Below are 25,200 nucleotides of genomic sequence, written 5' to 3' on the forward strand. Positions count from 1 at the left end.
GCTCCCCTTGGAAGTGTTTTTTCCATCTCTAGAAGCAGTGCCTCAGCTGGTGCAGATCGTGCTGGCCCCAGTGACATGTGGAGGCTGTTACATGCTTACATCAATCACAGCATGCCAATTTATTTTCTTTCTCCTTAGCTGTTTTGCAATGCCTTCCCAATTCAATTGCTAATATTTTTCATAATTATGTTTGAGCAGCTGCATCGGTTTGGAATTTGTACAAATGTCCTGAATTTTGCAATGTTCTCCCTCGCACGGGGCACTTCTCTCAAACCACTCGCTCCTTGGAGAGGATCCTGCAAGCCAGCCAGCGTTGCTGATAGTGCCGCAGGCCCCGCCAGAGCAATGATCTTCCTCAGGTAAACAGCCTCCTCATCCCAACTCTGCCGGGTGAGCAGTGGTGGCCCTGCACAGTCCCCTCTTCTCCTTGTCTTACGCGGCAAGTCTGCTGGGGACAGAAAAGAGCAGAGGTTTGGATTGCTGATGCCTGCGCAGCAAGTACCCCCAAGATGGAGCTGTGTGGAGAGGATGGGGGCCAAGGATACTCTGGCCGGTATTGTTTTAAGGCACGCAGGAGAGGAGCTGAATTTCTGTCTTTCAGGTTCAGGATGGTTGCTCCTTGGTGCTGCTCGCAGTGATCCCAGATCCCAGTTCCTTACACGGCTGCAGCCCCATCCTGCACCGGGAGGTCCTCGCTTCCTCTCTCCAAGCGTATACTGCGCCCGTGCTGAGCCACAACGACAAGGAAAAAAACCCACATGGTGTTTCTTCCTTTGAGCGGCCGGCAGCAGAGCCTTGCTGGGCTGCCCTGGCCCAGCGCTCAGTGTTGTGCACAAAGGAAACCTCCTTCTGAGACGCCCCGCGGCGCTCAGATTTTCCTCTGAAGCAGGAGACGCAGTGACCTCTATTTCAACATGAATAATCGCAATTGTAGTTCCTGCCCCTCCAGTGATGCAGGTCTTTATTAGACCTGACTGGGGTCTGTAACCTCTGCTGGCTGCAGGTTCTCCCAGCTGCCGGCATGCTGTGTGAAGTGCTGTTTGTATTTCCTTCTATTCATGCTAACCTTACCTGCCATGAATGATGCAATCATGCGGACAAGAAGAGATCGTAGGGAGGTTCAAAGTCCAGGATGGAAAAAGGAGAGAGAAAAAGAAAAAAAGAAAAAAAAGAGAAAGAAAGAAAAAAATGATAGAGCTTCCAAGGCTAGAGGTCATTTGGGTGTGGGGCTCAGGGGGCATCAGAGACATGCTGGAGTCTCCAGGTTGGAAGGGAATATCCACTTGGTGCCTTTCTCTTGCCTGTAGCTATCTGTGCTTGAGCCATCACAGCCTGCAGCTGTGTTGAGTCCACCGGCTTCAGGGAAACCTGAAGTGCCGTGAGTCTCGGGGGGCTGGTGGAGCCCTGGCTGCTGGAAGGACCGTCACCAGAGGCAAGTACGAGCTGATCTGTGCAGGGAGACGTGAGGCTGAGCTGCTGCAGGTCTCAGGAGTGGAAGGTGATGGTGGCTGTGGATGACGGCCATAAGCAGCGGCTTGGGATGTTCAGGGTGGCCACTGGGAGAAGCTTCTCCCCAGGAGGGTGGTGCAGCACTGGAACAGGTTACCCCGAGGAGTCAGGGACTCTCTGACCTTGAGGGGTTTTAAGACTCGGCTAAACAAAGCCGTGGCTGATCTGAGCTAGTGTTGGCGACAGCCCTGCTTCGTATGGGAGGCAGGACCCGAGGCACCCAGACGTCCTTCCCAGCAGATACTTCTGTGACTGTACTTACATTAAAATTGAATAAACATGCCCTCGTGTTGACTTAACCTTCCCAGTGAGCATGTTGATCTGGTTTTGTTGACACGCTCGTTCCTAGAATCTGATGCTCACTAAATACGAGTGAAAATGGGAAATGGCCTGTATGTTACCTGAAAAAACATGCGCGCTGGGTTTTTGTTTAGCTTCTGGTGCTATCTTTCAAGCTCTGGGAAAGCTGGCAGGGGCTGCAAACACATCCCTGTGATGACGTGGTGCCAAATACCACCCCACAGCAAGGTCTGTAGATGCAGTTATTGGAATAAGACTCCTCCTTGTGCTCAGGAGCCTAATGGGCCCTTCAGCACATATTTCTGCTACGTCTTTGCACTTCAGCTTCTGCTGCAGGTAAAACAGGCTGCAGCTAGTGAGGGCTTGGGGAGTCCGCTGCCAGGTGTTCGTTCCCTCGCCTCTTCTAAACCACGAGACGTAATAATGTGTTTCTGCTTCACTGCAGGCACAAAACGGGACCTTTGCGGGGTTTGTGTACCGCAACTGGAAGTACTCCTTCAGACCAGGGGTTAAAGCTCTGCCCAAGCTGCTCCCAGCATGGAGCACGCTCCTCTCCTCTCCGATGATAACTGCCACCCTTACCCAAACCTTCTCCCACTCCTGTGCCCCACCAAGCCCATGGCTGGGCTAGAGAGGCCCCATATGTGCTGGTAGGGCTGAGCATAAGTCTAATTTTTCCTTCTGGACAGAGGGTTTGCTGGTTTTTTGCAAGGCACTGCTCCCCATTACCTGGGATGGGCCACCAGAAACTCTGGATGTGCATTCCTGCGTTGTCTCACAGGGGATGAGGTAGTGGCTCTGGTGAGAGAAAAACCCTCCTTGTCCCCCTTCCTGCCATCAGAGGTGTGGGGAATGGTGAGCAATTAATCTGAAACTCTGCGCAGTAAAATATAAATCCCCATAGCCTGAGAAATTCTGGGGAAGAGCCAGAAAGGGTTAACAAGGAAACATGTTCCCTCCAGCATAATTGTATATTTGGCTTGTATTTTAATAAATGAGTAACAGCTGAGCAGAGAGGCCAAAAGGAGAGAGGTGTCCCCCCCCCCCCCCCCCCCCCCCCCTCCCCCCGATGTATGTTCAAGGCAGAGTTTGGGCTGTGTGCGAGTCAGGTACTGGAGTGGGTGATTTAGCACAAAACACTGCGGATTAACTATGAATTAGACAACTATGCAGACAGCGAGTAGCAATCAAAATGAGTGGCTAATCCAAGTGTGAAAGGTTGGTTTTTTTTTTTAATGTTTCAATTTTCTTGTGGATTCCCTGAAGGTGGGAAGAGAAGGAGCAAAACCAGGCACTGTGGTCGAGCCTGAGGGGAGCTGGAGGCCTGGGGTGATAAATCAGCAGCACTGCAGTGAGATTAAGGGGGAAACTAGTGTAATATATGAGGCAATATGGAAAGAGGAGTTTTATTACTACAGCGAGCTCTGAAAGGGTTCAGTTCCAGATGGTTAAAGCAGGGGTAGATCAGGAACCCCCAAGGGATGGGGCCCACCATCTGACAATAGCAGAAGCAGAGGAGGGTTTCCTCCGCATCCAGAAAGAGTTTTACCTGGAAAGAGCTGTCTCCGTAGCAGGATAAAATAGCTCGCAATAGTGGGGAAATTCCTCTCTGTGAGGAAATCTGGTGATGAGTATGGCCATTTTGGCATTTCCCCCCATTCGGGAAATGTGTCTTGTTCTTGCAGAATGTTTCTGGGAGGGCTCTGGGATTAGCCCGCTGCTCAAAAGCAGCGGGTGGTGCTGGATGATGGTGCCATTGCCATAACGCTGATGGGAATATTGGCCTTGATAAAGCCCCCCCCCCAATGTAGCAGCTCTGCAGACCGACAGCCCCAGGGCTGGGTGGCAGTTTAGCACCCCCTGCACCACGATGGGGACTTGTGTTCCCCAGGGAGCTGCCTGAAGCTGTTAAATGTTTGGTTTTTTTTTTTTTGTTTTTTTTTTTTTTTTTTTTTTTTTTTTGATAAATCACCAAGTAGTGGCTAGGAAGCAGTATCTTATATAAGCTCTCAGCCAGGGCAAGAAGTAAAACAAAGACCTGGTTCATGGAGGAATTTCTCCTGCAGGAGCGAGGGCTGTCAGGCATTGGCACTGCCCAGCTCCACGTCAAAGGCAGACTAACCCTCAGACCGCAGCACTGATGCAGCGCGACAAATCGCTGGGAGGAGGGGGGATGTTGCTCTATTATGGGATTTTTTTATTATTATTATTTTATTTGAAACGGTTAAGAAGAATTCTCATTTGGGGAAATTTTGGCTGTACTTTGTTACAGCATTAGACTTCTCTGTTGGGTCTCTTCTGCTAGAAATGTTTAGATTTATTTTTGTTTGTGTTCTGTCTTACGCAGCTAAGAAAACAGTTTCAAATAGGACAAATTGTCTTGTTCCAGGGAGGAGGTCTGATCTGGAGAGTGAAAACAGCTTGCTACTTGGAGAGCTGTCCGCAAAAGAACAAAGCTCTAAGGACAGTTCCCTACACTGTGCCCCACAACAGATATTATAGAGCCAAGATGTTGGCCTCGGGAAGCACTACTATGTGAGACAGTCTCCTTGTTAAGCGGCTTTTTTTCCTAGGATTTATGTGCCCCGGTGTCTGGTCCTCTGGGCACTGCTCCTTTGGGTCTGATGGGCAGGGGGGCAAGTCCCTGGGATATTCCTTTCTCCTGCTTGCAGGAAAGGGAAATCGCGTTAGTTCATTTCACAGGGGTGCTGGTGCACCTTTCTGATGGTCTATAATAGCTGATGCTGCAGAAGAAGAGTTGAGTCTATTTTAAACAGGTGTGCATCTCTTCTGTATTTGTGTTTTGCGTGTCACTGGCAACAGGAAAGAAAGAAATGCTCGTGAAAGAGCCAATGCTCCTGCACAACATTCATGGAAAATCAGTTCTGGATGCACAGAAGTGTGAGTTTCTTGTGGCAATTGGATGGAGAGTTACACTCCGATGCTTAGAAAAGTGAGATGACATCATATGATCTGTACATCTTGTGAAAATGAATCAGTGCTACTATTATTAAAACATCTCCACTTGTAACGGCTGCTTTGGCAGACTGGTCATAAAGAAGAATTTTAAACTTGGTGTAGGATAGAAATCCTGGTAGGAAGGAACTCTAGGAGCAACAGGAATTTTGCTGCTTGAAAACCAGACTCGGTTTAGTCCAGTTTCTTGCCAAAGAGCCAAAGTGTGGATTCAACACTTCTAGGTTCTCAATTAAAAGGTCATCATCACCTCATCAAGAGGTCCAGACTCACCACATCATCAGTCTGTTTTCCAGAAACAGTCAGTCTTGTCCAAAGGTCAACTGGAAATGCCTAAATGAGATGATAAAAGTGGTAAGTGTGACCTGAGCCAAGAGCCATTTTGCTGTCAAGGCTTACAAAAAAAAATTTTTGTTAAGAAAGAAATGATAGGAAGTGGCAGTCTTCTGACAGAGAATTCATGAGACTAAACTTGTGAAACTCTGTAGGAAGAGGAGCTGATGGAAATTATTCTTACATTTACACCTAAGGCAATCGCCCTGGATTTATTACTACTTCTTGGGCTGCAAGTGTGAGTCTGATTTATTAACTACTGTCCCTTTTGGTTTCTTATCCAGGGTGGTAAACCAGCTGTAGAAAGCCGAAAAGAAGTTGAGCTGCATGTCTTGTCTTTTCAGCCTGTTTCTTGTGTTCATTTTGGTCTATAAACAAACAGCTCTCAGGTGTCCTAAATAGATTTTCTGATTGAGTTCCCACAACAGACTGCCACCAGTTTCATTAAAGCTTATTCATGCTACTTTCATGCATGAATAAAAAAGCTCCCACTCACTGCTGATTTTTAGTTAGATCCTTGTGGTGGACGTTGAATCGGAGTGACGTTTTTTGGCACCAAAAAAAAAAAAAAAAAAAAAGAAAGTGGGACTGTGGAGAACAGTTTGATGCCTGCATCTTTTGCAGTATGAAAAGGAAGGGGTTAACCTGTTCTTGGCTGTATGGTATTGATTGAGGCCCCTGCAAAGAAAATACAGCTGTAAATAGTTAGGAGCGTTCCCTAGTAAATGGTTTTTTTGGGGGGTAAGTCACTGAGTTGGGACCCTGGAGGTATGATCTGTTTCCCAGGGATGCCACCCCCTTCCTGTGTGATAGGAGGAGGAAGGTCACTAGTTGTTCTAGGTCTCAGCTCCCCAGCTGAGAATGATGCTTTTTCCATCTTGCTTGTTTATATCGCTAGCTTTTCAGCAGAGTAACATCTACTCTGCCTGTGCGCTGATCGCGGTGGGCCCCGCTCTCCGCCGGTGCCTCTAGACACCGCTACGAATAACAAATATGATTTTCCCTTTACGCTTGTCTCCTTCATCTCCATCCATGCTGCAGTGCCTGTGAGGTAAGATTAACAGCTAAAAGTAATAATAATAAAAAAAGAAGTTAGTAAAAATGAAGAACAAGGGAGTAAAGATCCAGCAGGTGTGAAAAGTTGTGAAATGGGTTTGTTGTTCTCCAGTCCTTGCTGGCTGATGATCTCGTGCAGAGGTACCCCGTTGGGAGCGAGAAGGATTGGAGCCTGTCCTTTAAGTTAAAAGGGTGAACAAAAAGCAGCTTTGTATGTTTCCTTTGTGCTAAGCACATTGTGAATATTTTTAAGCATTGCCACAAGGATTAACATCTCTGCATTTTAATGTGCCTGGTGCTGGAATGTAGCTGGAAAGCAGAGCAGGCAGGAATGGTCTCTCCAGGCAGTGGGCTCTGCTAGGTGTCTCTTTGAAGTGCTATTCAATAGCTTTCTGTTACTGGTTTTTTCCGCCCCCCTCCCTTTTTTCCCCCCTCCTTCAACAGCTGCTGGAACAAATACTGATAGACTTCATGTTTCTGAAATTTACTGGACTGGACTGTTTTATCTCCAAATACTTTTGCGTGGCAGTATTATAAAAAAAAAAAAAAAAAAAAAAAAAAAAAAAAAAAAAAAAGCAGCTTGTGGACAGAAGTATGGAGTTTGGTATTTACTTTGGATCATTAACCTGGTCTGTAAATTTGATCTGATCTCTTCTTTTTTTGTTCCTCCCCCCTTCTTTGTGTAATTTCAGAGCCTGCAAAGAGACGCTGTCTTTTGCTGCTTCGGGATCCCAGCAAGAAATGGGAGTCTGATGGATTGTAAATGCACCTGCTTTGTTTAAAACCCAGCCAAACAGATAAGTGCCCTTTTAATTATCTCACAACAGCATTTTAGACGTAGCTGTGCACAACATCTCTCTTCAGTTTGGTTTCAATTCGGTGAGCCCTCTGTGTTTCACCATTGCAAATGAACGCTCTGCGGTTCTCCTTTCGGCTAAGAAATACCAGATGATATCGGTATTTTACGTGAGCTAATTAATTAGCGTCTGCGGGAACCGCAGCTGACGGCTCGGGAAGCTCCCGGGGGTCTTTCCCTGCCCCTCCGGAGCTGCCGTCTCCAGCAGCCCTGGGAGGTTTTGGGACTCTGAGGAGCAGCTCTGCGGGACCAGACGAGGCTGATGTGACCCATCTGAGCCTTAAGGAGTCCTCCGGGACTCATTAGAGGTTTAATAACGAAACTTGGCTGGTTTGATTGAGAAGATGGTTGTGCAGGCTTGGCGCGGTCTCAGAGAAACCAGCTAAAGCTGCTGGCAGGAGAGAGGGCTTTCTGCACGTGCTATTCATATGTGTGCGGAGAAAGTGATAACTCCCGCTTCTCCCTGCTGGTTTCCAGGTGGGAAAATAGTCGGGGACCGGGGAGAGAAGCCTGTAGTTATACTGAGTTTATACAGGGCATACAAGAGGGTATCGTGGGTGGGTGGTAGCTAGAAATGTCCCCTCAAAGTTATGGGGATGTTTATATCTATGGATGGAAAATACAGACTATCAAGAAAATATTTTCTGACCGCTTAGATCTGCTTCTATAAGTGACCGCTGTCTGCTCTTGGACACACCACTGCAATTATTAAATAATTTAAGAAATCCAGAAAATATGGTCTCACGTACAATGTAACTTTGCAATAGCGTACAGCCACGGGGCTGGGGCAAATATTCACTATACCTGCAATTTACTGCGTTAGAATAATGAAAATACCACTAATGCCGAGCGTGTGAGCTTTGGAGGGGATGTGTGGCAGGAGGAGGGACAGGACCCAAATTATCTACTCCAGACCTGTCTTGTCTGCTCTACTAGGCTTAATTAGAACCATAAAGTGTCTACCTTGCTGTTAGGAAAACAATAAACGGGTTTGCTACAGCGAATTAAACTGTAGTAACGGATGTGAATTTGTCCTACCTACCTAAGCAGAAGGCGAGTTCCTTGGTGAAGGTGCCAGTCTAGGACTGAGGGAGAGACTGGAGAGACAAGGCAGTGAAGCAGGAGGTTACTGCGGTGTAAGACAACTGGATCTAGATCAACTCATGCGATCCCTGGAGTGTCTGAAGTTCCCTCTTTTCTAGGAAAAACTTCACTCCTGCTGTTATTACCAAGAAAGTTTTTATATTAATAGAAGAAACGACATGTCTGATATTAATGACTATGCTCTGTCTTGCAATTTTAAACAGTACTTATTCTTGACTCTTCAATACTCCCATGGCAAAAAAAGCTTGACGGTGTATTAAGAAACACTGATAAAATGAAGCCCTAGTGAGAAAATTGGAGTTTGTTCATTCAGCAAGCACGGCTAGGAAGTTAAAGAAGATTAACTCATATCTGTACCCCAACTAACAGAGCTTTTTGCTGCTCAGAAAAAGAAATAAAAAAGTTTTAACCTCGGAGATCCTCAAGGTCTTGATTACTAGGTTTGCAACTTGAAATCTGCTTTCTGCCAGTGTGCTGATATCAATGTTCCCCCAAATCAAGTCCCATTAAATTAACCCTAACCTGGCCAGTTCCAGTGTGGGCATCAAAGCTGAATTTGGAAATCAAATCCCGAAGTGTGAAATGCAACTTGTAACGCTCTGTGCTCCTTGGCAGAAGAGGCAGAAAACTCTTTTACAGCCCCTCTCAGGAGCTGTGCTGGTGTGAGAGATGACACCGAGCGTGTTACACGCACCTGTGGTTTGGTTTGTGCATCCGGCAGCTGAGGAGAAGAGATTTCAACAGATCTTGACAGGTTTCTGTGAAAAATCTTGTCCGAAAAAGCAGACCCCCCAATCCCTAACTCTTTCCTCGTCTTACAGGTGAACCTTGAGGACACTTGGGAGACCGTAGCTCCTGAACGCATGACCTTCCCCTGGGATTAGAAGGGAGCCATGGGGAAAGACAAGAAGGAAGAGGAGGCCGTCTTTCTGAGGAAGAAGATAACTTTGCTGCGGGCTTTCTCCCTCCTCATCGGCAGCATGGTTGGCAGTGGCATCTTTATCTCCCCAAAAGGAGTACTGAAAAACTCTGGCAGCGTGGGTTTCTCCCTGGTTGTCTGGTTTGCCTGTGGGCTCCTCTCAATGTTTGGTGAGTGGCGAGCTTTGTCAGCCTTTGCTTAAGCACCTGGGAAGTGAGGGGAGCCAGCGCATTTTTATGTATAAAAAGCTGGGAGAATTAAAAAACAAAATTTCCCTGTTCCTACTGCAACAGAAACAAAGGTTTAACAAGGGGTGTGTGTGTGGGGTCACCAGGGGTCTTTAGTTCAAATGATTCCTCTGGGGTGATTGAGGAAATCCCAGCACCTAAGGTCTGTGAATATGAAATAATGTGCAAGTCGAGGGCAGAGCAGTGACAACGACTGCAGGTGGAGATAGCGTCATCTCTGCCAGGAAAGCTGGGAGCAAATGAGGGGACTCATTCTATAAGATGGAAGGGAGATGTAGGCATCTAAAAGCGAGTCCGAGGGCTGCGCGGTGCTTTTCATAGACACTGTGAAAAGGGCGAGAAGCGACGGTCTTAATGTGCCATAAGGGATCCCCCTTGTGTCGGTGAGGATAGAGAAGCATTGGAGCAGATTGTCCACCAGCCAGGGCGGGTGTCTGGGTGTCTGTCAGAAATGGTTTGGATTTGTCTGATGCTGCCTTGGAGCAGGAGATGGAGCAGGTCAGTTCTGCCCTGCCTTCTGTGCATTACCCTTGGCTCGGTTTCTGGCATTTAATACCAGTCTTTTCTCACAAAGGGTTGACTTCTTTGATGACAGCTTCATTCTAGTTCTTCTGAAATAACATAGCTCTTAAAGTTACAATGGATAAAAGGTACGGCTTTTAGTTTGCTTCGCTAACAGTACAAAATCACCATCTCAGAAACATTCTAAAGGTGCTGTGAGGAGAGAACTGCAAGATCTCTCAGCTCTGGGGAGAAATCTGATGTTTATTTCAGTGGGTGACTTCAAAGTTGTTCTTCTGTCATAACTTAGAAGAAAAAAAAAACAAGAAAGGAGAAATACTTCATGTGGAAAAAACCCCACTTTGGCACTGTGACATGTACACGCAAGTTTAGAAATTCAGACATTCAATGTTCATGTGGCAACAAGTGTAGTTCTTGCTCTTAGCCTGCGCGTACAGGTATTTCACGTTGCAGCCTATGTGTGGTGGTTTGGCAAATGATATCCTTTTCTTAAAGAAAATCTTAAAATATAGCGTGAGCATGGTGTTTCTTTTAACTGAGCAGAGCAATAAATAATAACGTGTGTGCTGATCACATAGCCCAAGCTCTGCACTTGGAAAGGTTTCTCTCTCCATTGCATCCTTTGACAGACTCTGCTGGAAGGGCCTTGGGAGCCTCTTTATCACGTTATTGTATTTTGTAGCCAAATTTGTTTGTTTGTTCTTCCCTTTTATCAGCTTGATGACCTCCCCTGAGCGTTTCTCTGACACTATTTTTGCAGCGCAGTAAAAGGCCTGCTTTCTTTTACGCCTTTTTTCTTTCAAATACGGTGTTTATACGAGTCCCATAGCACGAGTTCAGCAAAACACTTAAACGCACGCTTGAAACGTGTAAAGAGACCCACTGGAATAAATGAGACGAGGTGTCTGCCTATATTCGACACTTTGAACAAGGATTCTGCTCAAATTTGCCAACAGAGAGGCAGAAAAAACGGAGGTCCTCACCGTCGGCATGACCTGAATATGGCACCATCTCCACGGGGCTCGGAGACACGGCCACGTCAGCACTGGGTTCCTCTGCGCTTTCCCCCCACAGCTGCCCGAGCTGGGCAAAGAAGTGGACAGCACAGCTAGAGATGGTCTTACCCCGCAGGGTCACATCCCAACAGCGCTCAGCCCCCTTGCAAGGAGAGTTCTGCTCAAAGTGAAGTGGTTTATGGTTTCTTTTGGTGAACAAAGGACGTTTAACCTAGCAAGCGAATCCCGTGTCGGCAGGGCTTCAGATTCGTACTTAGACATATTCAAATGGCATGATGGATTGCTCTATAGAGAAAACACAGATGGGATTTTTCTTTTTTTGGCACAGGTGGAGGAATAAATATTTCAATCCATTTGCCTGAAAGTTTTAAGCTGTCTTCTCTGGCGCGCCTCTCCCAGGGTTTCTGGTTGTGCCCCGGCGCGGAGGCACGTGTCAAGGCAGGAGCAGGCGGTCCCAGGTCTGTCGGTGCGCTCGTCCATCAACACGCGAGAAGAGGCGGACTGAGCCTCTCGTGCGGATGCTTCCCTCGCTCTTCATCATCGGGGCCGTGTTTTCCTCCAGTAGCAGGACTTCTCTCTCAGACAAGATGCCCCTCCAGGTCCTCAGCCTCATGCCTTTGAATGAAGGAAGGGATTTACGTGAAGATGCAAGATAAGGACACAAGAGCATGGTCTGTGATCAAAAACTTGATTGAAATGACCAGTTCAGCTGTCGGCCGAGCTGCTATAACTGCCTTGTAACCACTATTTCACCAGTCTCACTGTGAGAAGCAAGAACCCAAACCTCCAGCACTTTTTTCAAAGAAAACCTCTTGTAGCTTAATACATTTCTATCGCACACCTTTGCATGTAACTTCCATGGAAAAGTTGAATCATTAACCAGAAAATGGAGTGGTTCTGCTAAGCCCCTTTATCTTCCTCTAATTCACTACTTATTTAACAGATTGATTCCATCCCTGAAAAGTCACACAGAAAAGAGAAAATCCATGGGATGATTTACTCAGTGCATTTCTACCTGAACTTTTCCAGGTGCCTTGTGTTATGCAGAGCTTGGAACAAGAATCACCAAGTCTGGAGGACATTATATCTACATTTTGGAGACACTAGGGCCTCTGCCAAGTTTCTTATTCCTGTGGGCAGAGTTTTTTGCTATCAGGTAAGAGATTTTGTTTGTTGGCCTTTTGCTGGATGCTGTGACGATTTAAAAACCCAAAAGTTATGGTGACAAGTATCAGTCTAGGCAGTTTGTAAAGGAAGAGTAGAAACAGTCTGAACAACTTTTAAATATTTTCAGTGATAAAAGGAAAAAGGCATAATGAGTAAATAGTTACACATGTTCAATGTGATCTGTACTTGAAGAGTATCTCTCTTGTCCCCTGGCAGCTGATATGCTCCAAGAGCCATGGTATTTTTAAGAGTCTGACAATATATGCCAGATTTATTTCAGATTTTCTGTTTTCATTGTGAAACTTTTTCAGATTTTCCTGTGGATACAACGTGCTGGCTTAGCCCGCAGTTAAATAATATTTTAGAAAATTGTAAATTACTTCTTTTTTAACTTTAAAAAGAAAGTGCTCACCTCTCAATAACCTGTGTCCTTTGTGTAAGCTGAGATGAAGCAGGACATTTGAACCACACTGCATTGCTCAGTACAATTAATCTCAACTTTTGCTTTCAAGGTGGGAATTAATCTTTTTGCAGCATGTGATTTTTTTTAACCCATTTACTGAGAAAAGCCTATGAAAAAGACTCTACAGGAATTCACCATCTGCATGGGAGAGCAGGATTCAGTTGGGTGGGGAAAATTCCCCTCCTCCTGAGTTTTGTGCAGTTTTACATCACGCCATTTTTTGGCCGTCCGCAGACCACAGTTTGTGCTCGGTTTGCCCCTCCAGGCCTGCCAACAGCGCTGTGGTTTCTTTGGCATTTGGACGCTACATGCTGGAGCCGTTTTTTGCCCCCTGTGCAGCCCCTGTCCCCGCTGTGAAGCTCGTGTCTCTCCTGGGGTACTGTAAGTACTCACCTTTACGGGACCGCCGATTTCAGAGCCTCTCTGCCCCGGACTGGGGGCACTTACGGGGTGTTATCTTCTGGGATAACGGTGGGATCGGGGCCTTACCTCCATGGCCACCCAAAATTCCCTGATCCAAGGCGCTGGTTTGGGGCCACTATATTCTCCAAGAAGGGGAATGGGCCTTCCATCCCGGTGGATGCCATTCCAGCTGTTGACCAGCTGGAGCCCTAGGTCGGGGGATTGTGCCAAGTACGGGAGTAGAGACTCTTCATGTATAATTGAGCAAATGGCACCCGGGTTGAGGGTGTAAGGCTCAAGGTTTTGGCTTCCTTGCCTGGTGCACCCAGCCTGTGAAGCTGTCCTGCCTGCTCCAGGCTGGCGTGCGCTGGCGCAGGGACCGCTGTGAAGGGGGCTGCTGAGATGTCCCTGCAAACTCACGCCTTCCCCCCCAGGCAGGCGTGGATCCCCCGACAGGAACCAGGCTCCTGGTCCCTCTTAGGAGCATAACTCAGCTCCCCTTCAAATGCTTTATGCTGGGCCACACCTGTAACGTTTTCTGACATCTCTCGCCCCGCGCATCCTCTCCGTAAAGACGCAGCCTTCTCCCTGGCATCCCTAGAGCAGGGAGAGCTGCTGTATTTTTTCCTGTCTCCGTCAAGCATCGGTTACAGCTGTAGCGGTGTGGTCTCCTCTCCAGACATGGTCCTCACCCTCAATTCCTGGAGCGTCACCTGGAGTGCCCGGCTGCAGACGGCTCTCTCCATCGTCAAACTCCTGGCTCTTGCGCTCATCATCGTGCCAGGGATGATGCTGCTGGCGCAGGGTAGGCGTGCTGCTGCGGGGCTGAGGGAGGGTGCTCGACGTGCCCGCCTGTCGTGGCTTTTATCGGTCCCTAGGGACAAGTGCGGTTCTCCTTTAGCTGGCAGGAGCTTTCTCTGCCTGTGTGCTGCATGTGAATTAGCTGGGAGCCGAGACCGGTTGGCGCTAAGCTGCACCGTTGCGCTGGGCTGATGCACCTGGCTCAGCTGTGCTTTCTCCAAAACGGACTGAACCTGAACCGCGGTGCCTGAGGCTGTGTGAGCCGACGCAGGGTCACACAGGCACCTTCCTCTGCAGACGGTCTCTCCTTGGCGTCAGACTTGCCTGTTTTTAGTGTGGCTCAAAATCCTTCCAAAGCAGCACAAATTTGATGGACATCAGGGATGTGTGACAGCATCCCATGGTGACCTGAGCCAGTCGCAGCTGTGTAATGAGCTACCAGTCCTCAGCTGAGCCCTGGTAACTGTATCTCTAACCTTTCTGTGGCTTGAGCTAATGTTTTTTACCTCCTAATTGAGATGGGCAGTAACTTAGTAAACTTACAAGGGACTCAAGTAGGATTGCACACTCGCATCCAGAGCGGGGAAAAAAACCCCTACCAGTAGTATCTCCTGGGAACGATACAAACACATTGGCTTTAATCTAAGCCTCAGTTTATAGAAAAGCCCAGGGCATTCCTGCTCAGGGGATGAAGGCTGCTCCCTTTCCACGCTATTACCTTCCTCTGCAGAGAAAACAACACAGGCAGTAGGCTCCATATTCATATTTCTTTCTGATGTCTGGAGCTGATTCCTTTGAACCTGCAAAGATCCACTCGGGCTGGCAGCACTTCTGAACTGAAGGACTGCCCTGCAGCTAGAAATCCTGAGCCACTATTGTTAGGAATGCCTTCAAATGACAATCTGGAGCCCTGGCACTCGTCCTCCGGTGAAGAGGATAAGTGCTGGTGACATCTGGAGGGAGAATTCGCCAAGAGACCCTCCATATGACAGGTCGTATTTAATGTGGCTCATGGGGGACTGTAAATCACTCATTAACGTATTGCGGGCAATAAATCCTTTTTATGCACCATCACTTATCAGCGATAATTTTAGAACATAAAAAGACTACCCGGACAGGACTGCTCCTGTATTTTGGTTTAGTATTCTTCAAATCTATTTCCTTTTTGATTTGTTTTTTTTGGTGCTTAAAAATCAATTTTGTGCTTTTAAATCAGTTTGCTTGATTCCCCTGCCGCCTCCTCTACTTTTTTTGGTTACAGTCTTGTCCTTTACTCTGCCATTACCTTCCATTTGGCTCAGGTTTGTTTTATAGATTTGCTGGGCCAGTGTTTCAAACCCAAATGCCCAAATCTCATCACGGAGCTCCTTGCAGAGGCACTTCCATAGAGGTGGCCTGCCATTCTCCATGTGCTCTGTGCCATTTCATTCCTTTCCTGGTGAAGCCCAACTAGGTGAGCTCCACAGCTTTTGCTTGTAAAGAGACTTTGGTATGGAGACCTGAATATAGATGTGGAACCAAATCTTGGGCCACCTGGGTTTGAAAATGTTGGCTGCATTTTTTTATTGGTCTTACTTTGAATGACAGCGCGTTAGGAGCTTCTCCCTTTCCAAGGTTTTTTTGGAATTTGATAAAATATGGTTCATATCCAAAAATCCTGACTTTGATTTCTTTTCTTTGTTTGTTTGTTTTGTCGTTGTTATTTCAAGCAGAGAACTTTTAGGAAAACTGGGCGAGTTGGTAAACCGGGATCTCTACCTGAGCCACCTCTACTTTTTAAATTTTATTTGCTTTGCCCTTTGTGTCCTCGGTTCCTCCTCCAGTGAGCGAGCCGCGGTGGCTGGCAGGGATGGTGGGCAGGGATCCTGCCCGGAGCCGGGTCCAGGCTGGGGGTCCCCGCTCCCTGCTCCCGCTCCCTCCTCCGCCCTGGTTCCCATGCTCCGGCCAGCCTGGGGCTGGGGTCAGCGCTCCGGCAGCGGGAGCAGGAGGGAGCGCAGCGAGAGCCGAATTAGCCGCCTCGCTGGCTGCACCACATCAAAGAGGAGTGCGCATCCAGCTGCTTAGGGGGCTGGGGGGGGAAGGAAAGGGGGGGTCAACCTGGTGAATTAATTTTGGGCCTAAAGAAAGGAGAGGACGACTTGGTCCTCTCGTCTCCGTGATCTCCCGTTCCCATAGCAGGGTCTGTGTGAAACAGAACCAGCCCCCGCCGTTGCCCTTCCTGAAATGTCTCCCGTAGCTGGACGGGGAACGGATTTGTTCTGTCGCTGTTTGCGAAGTACTCGCGTCAGCACAGCACTGCAGATTAAAGCAGTGAAACAAATCTGAATACCTGGCTCCGAGGAAGTCACACGCACTCTTCCCAGGTCTGGGCAAGAGGTACAAGGGGTGTTGTCCTGTGGGAAGGAAGCCTGGCTCTGAAGTTTCCCTGCTCCGTGTCCGTTGTTTATCTCTTCTGCAGGCCACACCGAAAACTTCCAGGATGCTTTTGACAGACAGTCGTTGCTTTTGGATAAGCTGCCCCTGGCCTTTTACGCAGGCATGTTCGCATATTCAGGCTGGTAGGTGTGATGGGAGGGCACTTCAGAGGCAGCAGACTGGTGTCTGAGACGTGGCTCAAACTCTCTCCTTGTCTCTTCCCACCGCGCAGGTTTCAGACCAGCTTTGTACGTGAAGAGTTGGTCAGACCCGAACGGTAAGGCTGGGATGAAGTCGTCTTGGGTTACGAACCTCGGGGGTGCCACAGCTTTCCCAAACACAGTATGGGAGGAAAAAAGTTTGTGGGTTCACCTAACCAATGCCAGCTGCGATCTGTAGTAAATACTGCGCGTAATAAGGGATAACAGCTTGTTCTTTGTGTGTGTCTCTTTCCCTTTCTTGTAGAAATATCCCCCTGGCTGTCATTGTGTCCGTGATCACGGTAATTGTGGGGTACATGCTCACCAACATCTCCTATTACACGGTCCTGGGAATGCAAGACGTTCTGGCTTCTCCTGCTGTGGCTGTGGTGAGTCGTCACCCCCCCCCCCCCCCCCCCCCCCCGTTATCTTTCTTCAGTGTGGTCAGCTTATGCTGAAGGGGTGGTCGTGGCAAATGTTTTGGAGATGGTTTTCCTATAAATGCTTTATTGCTTTGTCATTTCTCTGGATTATTTGGCAACAGTAACTTCTAGTCTTGCCTAAAAGATAATGAAAAATAACCTGCAAATTGCAGTAGAAAAGGCAAGGTTTATGAGTTATATTTTACTCCTTCAGTGGAGGAAGTTTTCTTTCCTTTGAATCTGATGCTGTCTAGAGATCACCACGTGTTCCTAAAGTCACGCTTACTCTTCCTCCAGAGCTTTGTGCAGCGAGCCTTCAAAAGCCTGATATCTGTGGTCCCCGTCCTTGTCGCACTGTCCTGCTTTGGAACCATGAATGGAGGAATCTTTACGTTTTCAAGGTCACATCCCTAAGAATTTAATACTCTTTTTGGCTTACCGAACCGGAGGGAAGCACCAGCGACCTGTGCAACCGCCCACCCACACGATGGCGTTTTAGCCACTCTTGTGGGAAAAATAAGGCCTTTGACTCCCAGGATGTCAACTACAGGATGATCCCTGTGGACTAAGAGTCTATCTTTTCTATTTCTGGCCAGATCCAGACTTTGGTATCTAGGGCTGGTCAGAAACAAAGATTTTTTTTTTTTATAATTTTTTTTTTTTATACCTTCTCCCCCCATCCTTCAGTTTAAATCCCCAGTTTAAAGTGAAATGTCAATATTTTTGGTGAACTAGAGGCTTTGTTGACGTTGGCAGCTGCTCAGCGAGACGGAGTCTTCTTTCTCTGGGTTCACCCAGCTGCTCTGCTGCAGGGCACCGGGTCCCTCTGTTGTGGGGATCTCTGGCCAAAGGCAAACTCTCCCTCGAGGACTTTGCTCTGAGGTCAGTGAAATGTTACTGGGGACGGGCTATTCCTGAAGCAATAGTTGAGGCTCAACACGTCTTGTTGTAGCAATAAGAAAAGCTTTGTTCCATGGAAAAACTATCTTGCCAGCTTCACTGGCTATTACACTGCATGTCCTTATGGGAGCCCTGAAATTGGAGAGGAGGGCAGAGCTCATGGAGATGCACGTCATGCTGGTCCCGAGGAGCTGAGCAAACTCTCTGGAGCTGGTTCTGTTTCACAGCTCTGATTGCAAAAGGAAAAATCAGGTGATATGAAAAGGAAGTTTCATAGCACAAAAACTAATGAGTTATTTGATCCACTACCCTGAAGTCCTGTATTAAATACAGGTGCGGAGAATCCTCCCCTTGAGCTCCTCTAGATAGTGGCTTTCTTTGAGGATGAGAAGTCCCCAGGCAGCACAGAGGTTCTGCGTGTCCCTATCGCCTTTTTCTCCCCCATCTTGGCACCATTAAACATAATGACTGCAGAAAGGCCGTAGAAACAGCGATGGGGCCTCCCTGGCTGCTGGCCAGCCACACCCCTGCAAAACCACAGAGACAGCAATAAAACCAGTTTTACACTCATGCCCCAGCTGCCTTGGGCCCTGCTCCAGCCCAGCTGATGCTCTGGCATCGTTTGTTTGTGGATATTAAATTCATAAAATTGGATGCAATGCCTTCTCCCTAATTGCCCTTTCATGAGTCAAAGAGGGATGGAGGCATGGAGGTCTCTGCTGTCATTTTGTAGCTGGTCTTGTGTGTACGGCCTCTCGGCAGTACGCCAAAACTGTATTTTCCAAGAGCTGGCCAGAGGATTGAAAATCCTCTATTTTTTGAGGAAATTGCACTTTATATATATATATTTATTGATATATGTATATATAAAAATACAGGTATCAAGACCGACAACCTCTTTTCGTCAACTTGCCAGCCTCTCTTATAAAGAGTTGAAGTTTGTCACCCCTCTACTTCCTGCTGGAAAGATTAACCCCTCCTCTGATGGCAAGAAACTTTCTTGCTTCTGTTTCCAGCCTGAATTAATTCATGGTCACTTTTGACTTGCCCAAAGGTCTCTGCTAACACGCCACCCAAGGGGATGCTGCCAGTGGTCCTGCTGGTGGGCTCTGTGGAGCGTTGAACTAACTGGGCCTGGGAGAGCTATGGGAATTCAGCATTGGGTTTTTTCTTCCAAATGCTCCAAAAGTGTGGCTAAAGGCACAACTGTGGCCTTGAATAGCAGATCTGTGCTGAGGGGGTGCGTGTGCCTTGTGGTCCCAGGTCAGTCCAATGACTGATCTTCTCATTTCTGTTCTGGATGTGGGATGCTAATACATAGGGCTCCCTGTCTTTTCCTAGGACTCTGTTTGTGGCTTCCAGGGAAGGGCAGTGGCCTCCTCTCTTCTCCATGATCCACATTCGAAGGCATACGCCCCTTCCTGCTGTCATGTTAATGGTAAGGAGACCTGGCTATGTGATATGTGCCCTGTTCTTGCAGTCTTGGCTTTCTTGCAAAGCCTGGAGAAGCTGAGGAGTTTCAAAGGGTGTTGAGACACTAAGTCAACCTCTGAAAAATAAAGGAGGTGGAATAATGGAAATGGCTGCAAAGTATTAAGTTCCCTTGTGCCAGCAGTGGTATCCAAACCCACTACCTCGAAGTCCCTGCCTTATAGTCTTGGACACCTTTTTTAAAAGTACTGTCCCTGCCATCTGCCACAGTTGCTGCTTGATATTGTCCTATGAAAACGCCTCTGTCAGGCTTTGGCTATTTGGAAAACTGAAATTCTCAGGTGTGGTGGAAATGCAGAGAATGAGCATTTGCAGAGATGCTCTCAGTTTTGGTTTGGTGTTGTTTTTTTTTTTTTTTTTTTTTTTTTTTTTCCCGGCACTGGTCCAGCTCCATCCTAACTGTGCTGCAGTGCCTCTTGCAGCTTAGCAGGTATCTTTGTAGGTAGCCTTTGTACCAACAGCACAGGCTTTTGGACCATGCATGTTTTAATTGCCCTGCCAGGACATAAAGCATCAAAGATGCTGTTGATGTCAAAAGGATTGTTCCTTTCCGTAGCACATCATAATAGTGCGTTTAGGCCTTTTGCCTTCAGTCTGTGACACTGTTTTGTAGAGCGCTCTGACCTCTGAAATGCTGGGGCTGTGAAGTAGCTGCCTGTGAATGCAGGGGGGCTGGAGGAGGTGATCCATATTACCCTTACTAGTCCGAGGATCGTAGTAAGGCTTTAATGACTGTATTTCATCTTCACAATGCTCAGTCCCCTTTGGTTACTGCCATGGTGTGTATCGGAGATATCTACCATCTAATGAACTTCTTCAGCTTTTCCCGATGGCTCTTCATAGGATTAGCCACCCTCGGGCTCATTGTCCATCGCCACCGTCACCCGGAGCTGCACAGCCCATTCAAGGTAACGCATGGCATATATCTAACAGCCAGGAACGTGCAGGCTTGTCATTTCTTTCTCTTATTTGCTAAGAATTTTTGCATTACGTGGCCGTGGTTGCCTTTAGGCTCTAAAGGGGTCTCGATCCCTATTGCTCAGTTAGGCATGTGGGGGGCTCCTGAAATTGGTTGATGTACCCAAACAACCAGATGTGGTAAATCCTATAAGGCTGGTCCATGGTGTGACCGGTCACATCTGTAAGATGGAAGCCTGCTCCAGGGGACAAAGTTTCAGGCTGGGAACCGGGAGATGTGCAGAAGGCACTTTCCACATTCACCTCCCGTGGGCTGCAAGGAGGGACCCTCGCCTGGATGTTATTTCAGTGGTAGGTAAATCTCAGCTCTAGCTGAGAAGCCTGGGGGAAAAGAGCATGGTGAGAGGGATCCGGGGAGCAAACCTGACTTATGGGGTCCCAGGAGCAAACCTCACTTAAGGGGAATCAACTGCTGGCACAAAAATATTGTATAGCATAAAGCAGCTTCTGTGCAACTCTTGCTGCTGCAGGCCCTGAGGATGTGCACAGCACGTGCATGCGTAAAGCAAAGCGTAGGACGCCTTGTCCTCTCGTGCCTTTCCCTAGCCTCCAGCTGGGCTCCTCCGGTGGCCCTTCTCACGCTGTGGGGTGCTACGATCCTCCTCGTGTCAGCGGGAGAATTTGGAGTTGGTGCTGGAGCGGCTTTCTCGCGCTCAGGGCACCTTTCCCACTGCCGGAGAACGTGCAGAAGGCGTTTGGCCGGGGCAGCGCCAGAGGTGTGCCCAGTTTGTTCCCATCTCCGATCGTGCCTGCACGGTGCCCCCGGCCAGCTCCTGGGGAGGAGAGGAGACCTCCAAGGTCACAGGCACCGGGCAGCCCATCAGCGAGAAGCCCCGGGGACAGAAACACTTCCCAAAGCTCCCCGGGGCTCCTCTCCGAGCCACACGGGGCCTGATGTGAAGTTTGGGGTAATTTTTCATCTTGGTCTTTGCTGGAGACAGCGTGTTTAGCAGAGACCTTCAGGCTTCCCAGTTTGTTGGCTGGCTGCACTCGTGTACTCACCTAGAAACCAGATTTTGAATAAGGTTTCTCTTAAGCCAAGCTTCTCGGGGAAAGTTTAGCAGTGGATACCACTGGTGATGTTTTCCGTTGCTGAGATTTTGCCCCGTTTTGTTTTAGACAGACATTTAGGCTTTTTAACGGTTCCTAAAGGCAGATTAAGTAAGGGAGGGAAATGCTGGGCTTTTGGTCAGTTTGGTTGATATCTTCCCCCCCCCCCCCCCCCTTCTCCCTAGTTTTTATAACTACTTGAAGCCTGAAGCCCAGTTACCTGCAAGAGGGAAGGTCTGCGTGCAGTGGCGTGGGCATGTGCTGCACTCTAGTGGTCAGATACAGGTCGTCTTCTGCCACTAACTTGGGGAGAACAAATCATAAAATACGTGTGATTGTGCTGGTACTTCTCCCCTGTAGCATTTTGAGTCAAAACACGGGGAAGAGGAGGAAGCAGTCTTCCTGGGAGAGGCTGGCAGGGGATGCTCCGGCTGGAAAGGCAGCAAGAGCACGTTAAGTTTGGTGGCTGGATGGCTGCCACCGCTGGAGCAACTGATCCCTTCCAGCTCGGAATGGTCAGCATCCAGAATAGGATCTCTCTTACCGGAAAAGAGATTGTCACCCTAGATGAGACCAGCAGCTCCTTCATTCTGTCAGCCATGGCAAGGAGTAACTTGGCTGAAGTTGGATCTAAAGACTGAGTTTTATTATTTATTGCAGTCTTCCGATTTGCTCTCCAGATAATAACCCAGATGAATTGGCTCACCCAACAGGGTAAGGCTGAAGTGCTGACTCCTCCTTTGGTCGTACATCAGGGTGTTGTTGAAGCTCATGCTCTTGATGCAGGTGCTATGGAGATAAGGAGTCTGGTTTATCCTGTTTTGGTCACTATAAGGCTCAGGCAAGCTGGAGGCAGGTCAAAACGAGTCACGAGTGTTATAATCAGAGAACGGTTTCATTCAAAGTGCTGCTTCTGCTCTTGGCTTCAGATTTTTTACCAGCAGTTGCCACAGGTGGCAAGTAGGTACGTGTGCATGTGCACGCACAGGAGCAGTACATTTATAGAGCAGTGGGGTAGAGGCGACTTCTCCCCCTGCTTGGCTTCCAGTTGCAAGTGAGGTTTCTATTTTGATGCACATGAATATAGGAGGCACGCACCTCACAGGGTACACGGGGCCAATTTCTGTTCAACGCATCCTACTTGTTTGCAACTGATTGTACAGAAACAGTGTGCAGGACAGCTGTATGATTTTTCTCATCTTTAAGATGGAGAAGTGAATACAGTGTGTGCTGGCACGGATGGAGGCTGATTTGCCACAGCCATCAGTTTTGCCTGAGTCTTCTGTGCTCTTTTCCCCAGGTTCCCCTGTTCATTCCCGTCTCTTTTACCATCATCTGCCTCTTCACAGTGGCAATGTCCTTCTATTCAGACCCCGTGAACATTAGCATTGGATGCACCATGGTTTTAAGCGGTTTTCCAGTCTACTACCTCATAATCCACAGGCAAATGTCAACTCGTTGCCGTAGCCCGTTTTGTAAGTATGCGTTTGAGTTTCAGTATTGTGGACCTAAACACGCTCAGGAGTGGGTATGGTGGTTTGTTCCCAGGGCTCATCTCTAATGCAAATTGCTCCGTGACCAACAGACCTTATAAAAATGAAATCGTATGACCCCTGCTACCCCTTCAGTGGCTTTCCCGAGACCCAGGCTCCACAGCTGAAGACACGAGGGGCAGGCTGTGCTGCGGGTGGTTGGCAGCCGGGCACGGGCTGTGTCTGCCTGGCTTGTGAATATACCGATAAGCCGGTTTGATGCTCTGTTTTAAAAAAGACAGGGCTGAGGTCTACCAACAAGGGGAAGAGAGAGGGTTGCTTTTGCACCCTAGCCCTGGTTTCTACTAAACTTTATGATAACTTCTGGGATCACCACCTCTCGGTCAAATTGGTCTGACGCTGAGCAATGAGAGCAAAAGTTAGGATGGAGAGACTGACAGGCAGACACTGTAACCCAGTGCACAAACATACTTGCTGAAAGACTGGGGAGACAAGTGGTAGGAGAAGACAGTGCTGCCTGAGGGCTTTCTGTTTGCTGAAGAGACCGGGATGGTTTGGGGCACAGATGTGGGTGTGTAAATGAAATACACCTCCACTCCATGCGACGTCTAGCACAGATTTCCTTCGGGTGTAGCCCTGGTGGCGCAATGATTTACTCGGAAACATGAGCCCAGCTTTGAGTTTAATTTACAATTTCAGTTATGAATCTTGTTTTCTTTTGATTTGATGTTGGGCTTAGGTGTATCAGTAACCACTGAACAGAAGAAATCATGCAGCAAGAAAGGAAACAGATAGAGTGATCTGCTAACATAAAGTGCTCCAGCCATCAGTGCTGATGCTGTGATTTTCAGCCATATCTCAAGGTTTCCTTTGGGCTAAACTTTCTTCCTTTTTTCCCCCCTCTTTCAGATTATCTTACACACAAACTACAGTTACTGCTGGAAGTAGTCCAACAAGAAATCAAGACTTACTGACAAAACCATCAGAACTCACAGAGAAGATAAAATCTACATACTTCCTTTCTGGTAGCTTTGATGCTAACAAAAGCAGGCCATGTTCTTGTTCTTTTAATCACTACAAATGAGGATAAGCCTGAGCCAAAACCTTGCTGCAAGTGTTCCTAAGCTTGCCAATCGGGATTGGGATGAGCGCGTCACATCTGTTTCTGCCCTTTTCTTTTTTAGCAGAACAATCTAGTTCTCTGAAGCGAGCTTGCTTTGCCTGCAGAACCTTCAAAACCAAGATCCTAATTTTGCAGCCTCGCCCACTTCTCCATAAAATAGTGTGTGTGTACATATATATGCATATATGTACACACCCACTATTTTTTAATTTCCTAACTTGGCAAATAGAGGAAGGGAGTGTGTTGCAGAGTCCAATACATGGAAGCCAAATGCAGGTTTTAAACTGCAGCGTTGTAGTAGCCATGCTGTGGACAAGCATTATGAAGGGAAATGGGTGGGGAGAGCAAAATAGAAATAAGGTTAGATATATTGGAAAGGCGGAGGCAGGGGGATGAAACTTCATTCACCAGAAAGTGCAGATTGAGATTAACGAGAAGGTATTTGAAAACCCCTAGAACTTCAAATATTACCAAAGTAAGGTCAGAATGCGTTGCTTTGATTATCGTATAAGCAGAATAAGTTTATTTTGTTTTGAAATAATATTTCAATTTTGAATTTTATTTTTCTGAAGTGACATTTCAAAATGTACAAACAAATTAAAAAAATCAGCTAAATATCAACAATATGACAAAATAGATCCTGATCCCTCCCCTAACTCCCCAGCCCCCCTTCTCACCTGATACTACCAATGAAGTTGAAAATTCAGATTTCAGCCCAACTCCAGTGAAATACAATTTCTCCTTTACTTAGACAAGACCACTGATGAGACTTGAGCAGATTCCTGAATAAGTGCATCTTTTGGTGCTGTAAAAAGACACAAAAGACTTCACGTCGAAATTTTAACTTTAAATCTGCAGTCAAATTATTTGCTGAACCGATACATAAATACTCATTTGAACTATTGATGTTAGAAAAGTTGCTGTTATTGGATTACTTTGGTTTACATTATTAATGTGGCAACGTTATGCCCAGATAAAACAGCAATTAGCTATTTCCAATCACTTAATTGTTAATCTTTTCCTAAAAGATGGGAAGCAGTAAGCTGAGACTCCTCTAATGACTGCTGGAGAGAGGAATAGCAAAACATGGAGCATTTTTAACCTTTTGTATCAAGCATTTATGTACTTAGAGTGAAACCAAAGTATCATTTACAAACCCAGTGTAATCTATTGAAACTTGTAAAATTCACCATCAAGATTTGGAAATAAATAAGTTGCTTTTTTTTTTTTTTTCCCAAAGCAATTGAGAGAATTATTATTCTTGTTACAACTGCTTCCAGTTCCTGTGCTAAATTAAGCTGGGATAGCAGCAGTGTGGTTGCAGGGCTCGTTTTCCTCCCTCCCCTCCCGCAGTTGAATTTACAAGCTGCTGGATGTTGTCCAACAGGAAAGCCAGTGTTTCGGGGAAAACCATCACAACCTACAGGAGAAGGTACCGGCTTTAAATGATAGTATG

At 47.3% G+C, this 25,200-nt stretch overlaps 1 protein-coding gene across 3 annotated transcripts; it reads left to right on the forward strand.

The window, feature by feature from the left end:
* The first annotated feature begins 341 nt into the window (after positions 1–341).
* LOC126047726 (cystine/glutamate transporter-like) lies at positions 342–24,973 on the forward strand. Of its 3 annotated transcripts, none has more exons than XM_049821753.1 (14): positions 342–359; positions 6,867–6,933; positions 8,956–9,223; positions 11,869–11,995; positions 12,735–12,850; positions 13,551–13,676; positions 16,131–16,230; positions 16,320–16,364; positions 16,553–16,676; positions 17,007–17,110; positions 18,951–19,047; positions 19,859–20,008; positions 22,429–22,603; positions 23,531–24,973. In XM_049821753.1, the coding sequence occupies exons 3-14, from the start codon at positions 9,028–9,030 to the stop codon at positions 23,593–23,595; spliced, it is 1,425 nt and encodes a 474-aa protein (XP_049677710.1). In that variant the 5' UTR covers positions 342–359; positions 6,867–6,933; positions 8,956–9,027; the 3' UTR covers positions 23,596–24,973. The 3 variants fall into 3 exon arrangements, 2 of the variants coding, with proteins under 2 accessions (XP_049677710.1, XP_049677709.1); XM_049821752.1 differs by lacking the exon at positions 342–359 and adding an exon at positions 6,101–6,169 and having other exon boundaries at positions 6,867–7,053; XR_007508693.1 differs by lacking the exon at positions 342–359 and adding an exon at positions 6,099–6,169 and having other exon boundaries at positions 6,867–9,223; positions 19,921–20,008.
* Positions 24,974–25,200: the final 227 nt, after the last annotated feature.

The sequence above is a fragment of the Accipiter gentilis genome, chromosome 18 (assembly GCF_929443795.1).
Source record: "Accipiter gentilis chromosome 18, bAccGen1.1, whole genome shotgun sequence".
Lineage (NCBI taxonomy): Eukaryota > Metazoa > Chordata > Aves > Accipitriformes > Accipitridae > Astur > Astur gentilis.